The 8,337-nt window shown below is 49.6% G+C and overlaps 1 protein-coding gene across 1 annotated transcript in view; it reads right to left on the bottom strand.

Annotated features, from left to right (window-relative positions):
- Positions 1-3,934: 3,934 nt before the first annotated feature.
- The window catches only part of ADAMTS4 (ADAM metallopeptidase with thrombospondin type 1 motif 4), a gene marked incomplete at its 5' end in the record, with an annotated part of 9,239 nt that continues 4,836 nt past the window's right edge, over positions 3,935-8,337 (bottom strand). The window contains 4 exons of the mRNA XM_083373952.1: positions 3,935-4,801; positions 6,335-6,510; positions 6,676-6,851; positions 7,769-7,955. Coding sequence (XP_083230078.1) covers positions 4,387-4,801; positions 6,335-6,510; positions 6,676-6,851; positions 7,769-7,955 — 954 coding nt within the window. The 3' untranslated portion in view covers positions 3,935-4,386. The remainder of the gene's footprint in view (positions 4,802-6,334; positions 6,511-6,675; positions 6,852-7,768; positions 7,956-8,337) is intronic.

The raw sequence follows: 8,337 nt of genomic DNA, 5'->3' as shown, positions 1-8,337 counted from the left end.
ACAAACATTTATCTCTGTCTCCGTGTCTCTTATCTCTGCGTCTGGGTGGCAAGAGAAATTCAGAATTGGGTGATTTTTGCGTAAGTACGCCTGCTGTAACTATCAGGCAGACGAGGGGAGAAGGGAAGCTTTGAATTTTTTGCCATTTGGTAACGTGGGAATGCGTCATCGGGTTGCTTCCAGGCCTCACTCCGCAGTCTTAAAAGAATCAGTCAGGATATTTATTTATTTTCAATTAAATTTCTGGAAGGGACCTTGGAGGTCTTCTAGTCCAGCCCCCTGCTCAGGCAGGAGAACCTATGCCATCTCAGACAAGTGACTGTCTAGCTAGCCTCTTCTTATAAACCTCCAGTGATGGAGCGCCCACGATTTCTGGTGGCAAGCTGTTCCACTGGTTAGTTGTCCTCACTGTTAGGAAGTTTCTCCTTAATTCCAGGTTGCTTCTCTCCTCGATCGTTTTAAGGGAAGGACCAAATCGCAAGTGACCTTTTTCTGTGCCGTTGCAATTCGAACGGTTGCTAAATGAGGACTTGCCTGTAAACTAAGACATTGTTGGTTTGACCACAGCTAAGCCAGAGTTCCTCCCTGGTGGGCGACACCATCCCAATTCCCCTAGAGGGCAGCAAAGTTCGTAATAAAGTCAGGCCTGGAGAAGGAAAGGAGACCACCAGGAACTCCGAGCCACTGGCTAACATTGGCCGGAGGAGACTCAAAACTGACCACGCAAAATCCTTTTTCGTCTGGTTTCAAGCTAAACTTTAAAAAGGGGGTTGGCAGATTTATAGGCAAGGAGAAAAAAATATACATGTTCATTTTTGGAGAATCCTCCCAGAATCCTTGAGAGACGAGAGATGCCACTTGAGTAACGGTTACAAACCCGAAAGAAAGGGGGGGAAAAGATCTCGCCTGATCTGGACGATGTTCAGAACGAGCTTGGCTTGGGATCGCCCTGTGCAGGGGACGAAGGGCAGTCCTGGCTAAGCCGGAACAGAGAAATAAAAAGATTTCCCAGAATAATCCATCCGGGGGGGCACCGCTGCAGCATTATGGGAAAAGGGAAAATGGCAGGTGCCAGCCGTCCCACTTGGATCAAGGAAGGAGGTGGGTGGGGATCTGAAGAAGCCATAAAGCAGGTAACTTATTCTCCCCCCCCCCTCCCCGCTGCAGAGTCCAGCTGTTAATCCCATCAAAGTCTTTTCCAAGCATCCTTCCTGCCCAACAGCTGTTTTTGTGACTTTTATCACGGCTCGGTTCCTTGAACAGACCAAAAAGTGAAATTCCAGACTGAGCTGGACGGGAGAGCCTCAAAGGTCGAGTCTCCCCATTGAAGGAAGATTCTGCTTTTGCCTCTTCCGTGGGCCTCTGCTTCCCCCACCACCACCCCGATCGGTGTTTCTCAACAACTTTAAGGTGGGTGGACTTCAACTCCCAGAATCCCCCAGCCTGCCTGCTTTAAGAGGGGTGGGCTTCAACTCCCGGAATCCCCCAGCCAGCCTGCTTTAAGAGGGGTGGACTTCAACTCCCAGAATCCCCCAGCGAGCCTGCTATAAGAGGGGTGGACTTCAACTCCCGGAATGCCCCAGCCAGCCTGCTTTAAGGGGTGTGCTTCAACTCCCAGAATCCCCCAGCCAGCCTGCTTTAAGAGGAGTGGACTTCAACTCCCGGAATGCCCCAGCCAGCCTGCTTTAAGGGGGGTGGACTTCAACTTCTGGAATCCCCCAGCCAGCCTGCTTTAAGAGGGGTGGACTTCAACTCCCAGAATCCCCCTGCCAGCCTGTTTTAAAAGGGGTGGACTTCAACTCCCAGAATCCCCCAGCCAGCCTGCTTTAAGAGGAGTGGACTTCAACTCCCAGAATTCCCCAGCCACCAGACCAAGTGACATTTTCTGCTAACGTTCCCCCCCCCTTTTCTGCCTCAACCTGGCTTTCATCCCCATAAAGAACGATGCGGCACCAGGAGTGACTTTATAAATAGCCTTGAATAAATAAAACCGGCAGCATTTTATTGCTTTTTAGAAAAAAACAACAACACAAACCATTAATAAACCATAATTAATAATATTAACATAATGCTTATTAACCCAATGGATAAAACAGGCCCTGCCTCCAGGCCCGGGGAACTTGCCTCGGGGCTTCCGGAAGACTTAGGCTGCTGCCCCGTTAAAATTATAACTTAATTAAATTAACTTTGGTCAGCGATCCCTTTGGCCAAAGGAGAAACGGAAGGGGTTCCGTTGAAAAGGTTTCCCCTCTGATTCTACAGAGGGTTTAAATAGATCCACCCCTCCAGGGGGAAATTTTGGGGAGATTCTCTGGGATAGGGATCACCGCGAGAAGATCGAGTCAGGCTGAAGAGCGGTTAGCAAAGGACAAGAACTTGGAAAGGTGGAGAACTTGGAGAGGTGTTGTGTCCTGCCTTATCCTCCCCCCCCCCACACACACACACAAAAATTGGGAGAAGAGACACTTTTTTTAAAAAAAGCATCAGACCCTCCAAAGAAAAAGTTGTGGCTGGTGCTTAGGTGGGACAATGTCCTGGAGAAGGAGGTGAGAAATAGGTAGACCATCTAGGGCAGGGTGAGCTGCCGAGATTGATTTGTGCACTTCAATTGCCAGAATTCGCCCTCCACCTCCTTCTATTCTAAGGTGAGCAACGGACATTGGCCTGCAAAGCTAATTCACTCCATTCGAGGTGGCCTTCTCCTCCAGATGTTCCATTGCTTTGCTCTCCCACGACTTGGGGGTCCTCCCAAGACCCAACCCCTTGGGTCAACAGTGCAGTGGATCTCCGCTTAGCCCCCTGGATCCGCCTTCCTCAACCTTGACCACCTTGGAGAAGGCTGGGACGTCAACTCCCAGAATTTCCCTGGAGGACGTCAACGAGGTAGAGCCAGAATGGAGCTCGACCCGAGCTGACCTCCAAAGCGGACTCCGAAGTCAACAGGCTCAGCTGGCTATGAGACCCAGAAGAGGACACAGGTTGATTGGGGAATTCTGGGAGGTGAAGTCTTGAAGTCAGATGACCGTCTTCAAGGTACCGAGGTTGAGAAACCAGATCTGGAGAGCATGGTAGGGTTGAAGGACCTTCATTAATGGCATGATTGAAACCCTTGCTCTTCAAAGGGATGGGATGGGAGGTTGCCCTACCCCAGGTCTGCAATTTTTCTGGTGCCCAGGAGAAGTTAGATGTAGGCCGGACCTTGAAAAGGTGGGCGTCCACCAGCCAAGGACAGAACAACATTCTTAGAAGCAGGAGAAGAGATGAAAAGAGGAGGAATTCCTCCAAGGATGAGGTAGACAAAGTAGATGGAGATGCCTTTGCTGGCCATCCCAAGAAACGGGTGGGTGTAAAATACAGGTGGTCCTCGACTTACGACGATCCATTTAACGGCCGTTCCAAGTTATAACATCACTGCGAAAGAAGTGACTTATAACCAGTCCTCGCGCTTAATAACGAAGGTCGCAGCATCTTCACGATCAAAACTGGGCTGCTTTTGGCAACCAGTATATATTTACGACGGTCGCAGAATCCCGGGGTCACATGAGCGCCATCAGCTGGCTTCCAACGAGCAAAGTCCACGCGGGAAGCCGGATTTGCTTAATGACTGCCTGATTCACTTTTAGGAACCGCAGGGATCTGCTTATCCACCCTGGCCAAAAGGACCGTCAAATAGGATGCCGCTCGCCGGACATTGCTTAGACCAGCGGACAATGGTGGTTTGTGCTCGTAAGTCGAGGACTACCGAGCAAGTCACGCAAGAGCGAAAGAAGCGGGATGCCGCCTGCTTGATTCTCAAAAATGTGCCTGGCCGGTCGCCTCTCCCCCTTCCCCAAATCTCCTCTCTTCCAAAATGACAAATAAATAGATGAAATAATAAATATATTACAGGAACGGCCGGAGACGAACCGTCAAAAAGTCCAGTCGCTGCACGGAATTTGGCTTTTGAAAAAGTTTTTTCCCGTCTGTCTTTTCCGTCCGTTTCTTTCCACGTTCCTCCTCCCCACCCATCTCTCCGGAGGGAACTATTTCAACCTAACAAATCAGTGCTAAAAAATTTAGCCCCATCGCCGCAATCCCTGGCCGGTTCATAGCCTTTCCTTCCCCGGTCCCCGGTCCCAGATCTGACTCCCGCTTCGCTTAACGTCCAAACCAATTGTCCGTGGCAAGCCGAGAAACAGAAAGACACCACCACCACCCCTTTAATTCCAGACTTTGCTGAGCAATTTGAGTTATCGGCTCTGGGTGCCTTGGGACGGGAAGGTCCTCTTTGCAAATGCAGGCAAGGGCAAACCTCTCCCCCCCTTAACTCCTGGCCTCCCCCACGAGGTGGGAAGGGGGAGGGGAAGCGTCTGAGACCCCTGCCCCACATCCTCCTGCCAAGGCCTTCTATTTGCGTCCTCGCCGACTCTGTAGCACTTCCAGAATCCGGGCTTTCTGCTTCAGCCACTGATTGGAGAGGTGTTTGGTGGGCTTGGGAAGGAAGAAGGTGTATTTGAGACGGGGGGCCTTCTGATCGGACACCACCAAAGCTTGCAAGGTGAGCGGCTCCTTCAGGGGTCCCGTGCCGGTGATCATCTCCATCGGCTTGGTGGCCCCGCTGTAGCGCAAGGTGACGCCGCCGCGGAGGTGAACGTCCTGCTCGGAGGGGATCAGGATGTAGTTGCCGTTCAGGGCGTAGGAGCCGTCTTGCCGGCGGAGGGCCAGGTAGATGCCGTCGCTGGCCGTCGCCGAGCTGCTGATCTGGCGGATCAGGATGCCGGTGGCTCCGGCAGGGATGGTGACCACGTCATTGTAGCCGTACCTGTGGGTTGGAGAAACAAGAGGCTGAAAGGTGAAAGGCTGGCCTTGAAAGTTAGCAGTTTTGCTGCTTTATAAGTCACACAAGACGGCGAACATGCTAAATACGCCTTCCTCCTCCTATTTCCCCCCAAAACATCCACCCTGCGAGGTGGGTTGGGCTGAGGAAGAGGGCTGTCATTTGGCTTTCATGCTTAACGCAGGACTAGAATTCACCCTCGCCTGGCGATTGGTCCAGAGTCACTCAAATTGGCTTTGCTGTCTAAGGCGGGACTAGAACTCACCGTCTCCTGGTGATTGGCCCAGAGTCACCCAGCTGCCTTTTATGCCTAAGCTGGGACTAGAACTCACTCTCTCCCGGTAGTTGGTCCAGAGTCACCCAACTGGCTTTGCTGTCTAAGGCGGGACTAGAACTCACTCTCTCCTGGTGATTGGGCCAGAGTCACCCAATTGGCTTTGCTGTCTAAGGCAGGACTAGAACTCACTCTCTCCTGGTAATTGGTCCAGAGTCACCCAACTGGCTTTCCTGCCTAAGGCGGTACTAGAAGTCACCATCTCCTCAGGATTGGCCCAAAGTTACACAGTCAGCTTTCATGTCTAAAGCAGGACTAGAACTTCCAGTCTCCTGGTTTCTAAGGCAGCACCTTCGCCATGCCACCAACGTGGCACTCCTGGCTCTGAACTGAATTTAGCGAGATGGGCGGTGCAGAAATTTGAAATAAATCAATATATAAAGCCATCAGCGTTCCCTTTCCATCTGTTTTTTTCCTCACGCTTACAGCCTACCCCAGTCCTTGAGGACTTTCAGCCGTGTATCACCAAGCCAGGGCCAACAACAATTGCAGAATTAAAACAGCGTTGTAAAAGAGTCAACATTTAGCCACTCTTGGCTCCCTTTTGAATATTGGAAGTGATTTAAATCTCGGGGGTGGGGGGGAGAACCATCAATGTTTCAACGTGCCCCGGTATTCTAGAGTCACTAAGACCTGCCACAGTTTTAATCGCACAAGCTCCTTGTACACGTGGCACTGAGTTTTATAAAAAAAAATAAGTATACAGAAAGAGTGGTTAGCTTGGCAGCTGAGCAGGCTAACTCGCTGGACCAAAAAAAAAAAAACAACAACCCCAAACCACAAACCCTCGCAGGATAGGAGAGGGTGACTCACAATGCACAATTTGTAGGAGACCTTTGGGGGAAACCCAAAGAGAAAGCGCGTTTGAAATCAGAGGAGATCCAAGTGTGTCTTACATCTGGAAAAATCCAGATGTTTCAGCACGGGTTTTTCTCAGGCTGCTGGAAAGCTCCAGCAATTTGCTTTAAAACTTGATTAATCCTCTCGGGGGGGGGGGAAACGGGCTTGAGTAAATTACTTGGATCAAAAGTGGGGGGAAAAAGAATAACAGTCAGAAGGGACCTTGGAGATCTTCTAGTCAAACCCCTGGCTCAGGCAGGGAACCCTATCCCAGTTCAGACGAATGGCTCTCCGATCTCTTTTTAAACCATCTTTTCAACATCTCAAGCCAAAAGGCCACTTACTGAGGCTTGGTGAAGGAGCGATAGACTTTCGTGCATCGCGAGTTGTCTCCACCACACACCATGCATTTGTCAAACTTTTTCTTGGACCCGATGATGCGGTCACAGCCAGCATGAACGCAGCGTCCCTGGACACAGACCGAGGTAGATTCTGGGGAGCAGGGTGTCCCATCAGCTACCTAGAAAAAAGGAGGAATCCTGTTTTAGTCCTCGATCTGCAACTTTCTAGATGTTGTGGCCGCCGGCTGAGAAGTTGGCGACCACCGAAGCACGTCTGAAGGAAGACACTCAAATGCTCGTCTCCGGTCAGGACCAACGTTGCTGTTTCCCGGCTTAAAACTTACCCTTGGCTCCAGCACGTAATAGTAGCCCAAAGCATGGGATTGGCAAGTCAGTTTGCATTGATCGCGCTTGGCCACACCGCTGTAACGTGGGACCCAGTCCATGGGTGAGGGATAATCTTTGAACATGTCCGTTCGGTGGTTGTACACGGCGCACTGCTGCTCCCGGAAGGTCAAAGCTGGATGAAAGATTAAAAAAAAATATCTCACCTTCGAATCAATTTTAAAAAGGGAAAAAAACGGGGGGGGAAACGCCCCGCCGTACGTCAAGGACTAGCTTTCTTACTGTCGATGATTACTTTTATGGGTAGTCCTCGACCTACGACCTCAATTAAACCCCAAATTTCTGTTGCTAAGCGAGACATTTCTTAAGTGAATTTTGCCCTTCCTTGCCTCACTTGAATCCCTGTAGATGTAAAGTTAGCAATGCGGTTGTTAAGTGAATCTGACTTTGTCAGAAGGTTGCAAAAAGGGAATCCCATCACCCCAGGAGCACTGCAACTGTCATAAATACGAGTCAGTTGCCAACCATCTGATTTTGGATCAAATGACCATGGGGGATTCTGAATGGTTGTAAGTGTGAAAAACAGCCATGAGTCCCTTTTTTCAGTGCCGTTGTAACTTGGAACAAACCGTCTAAGTCGAGGACTACCTGTATTTTATTTTCCCTGCAATTCGAGATTACTAATCACTGTAGAATAGAAATCTGTTTTTCTCACTCTAGCAAGCCAAGCATGTTTCATTCTGGAATCTTGCTCTGAAATTCCTTCCCGGCTTGGAGCAAACATCTGTTGCCAGATGTTGCCAGAGCATATCTTGGCTCCGTCTCGCATTCATGGCTGGTCATAAATCGAAAAAATGGGACCCTCCCTTCCGCTGACCCTGTGCGCTTCGGAATTGTTTTCCCTGGCTCACATCCTTCCATTGTTCACATTTTTTGATGAGCTGTTGTATCCATCCAAAAAATGCAGAAGGTGGATCACAGATCCCTTGGGGATCTGATTTTTTTAAGTGAAATAAACAAAGCACCTCAGCTGCAAATAAAAATAGGAAAACGGCAAAAGAAATATATATACCGGTATATATATGAGCTTACCGTTTCCGTCTGGGCACTCCTGCACATTGCAAGAGCGAAACTGAGTCCGTTTCCCTTCGCAGTATTTGCCCCCATTCCGAGGAACCGGCTTGTTGCATTCCCGGGTCGAGTACTGAACCCCACCACCACAAGTGCGGGAACAGTCGCCCCACGGCCCCCAGGAGCCCCAACCTCCGTGGGTCGGAATCTGCAAGGATAAAGAAGGGGACTGAGTGAAGATAACGGTGCCTAATGTGCAAGAAGATTTAAAAAAAAAACAGATCCTGCGTTCTAAATCCGAATTGCAGAGTAGTCCTCAAGTTAGCGACCATAAAGGAGCCTGCCCATTACAGTTGTTAAGTTGGGGCGGTCATAAAATGGGCTGGTGATGTGACTGAGTTGATTTCCAAAGCCTTTTTGCAGTTACTAATTTATGAAACCATTTTGCTACCGTTAAGTGAACGTCACAGTTGCAAAGCAATTTAGACTAGAGTAGACTAGACTAGACTAGAATAGAAATAAGGAATAGACTAGACTAGACTAGACTAGACTAGACTAGACTAGACTAGAATAGAATAGAATAGAATAGA

Source organism: Vipera ursinii (genome assembly GCF_947247035.1).
Source record: "Vipera ursinii genome assembly, chromosome: 15".
NCBI classification, from domain to species: Eukaryota; Metazoa; Chordata; class Lepidosauria; order Squamata; family Viperidae; genus Vipera; species Vipera ursinii.
Note: the sequence above shows the minus strand (reverse complement) of the source record. Positions and strands in the feature narration are given on the sequence as shown.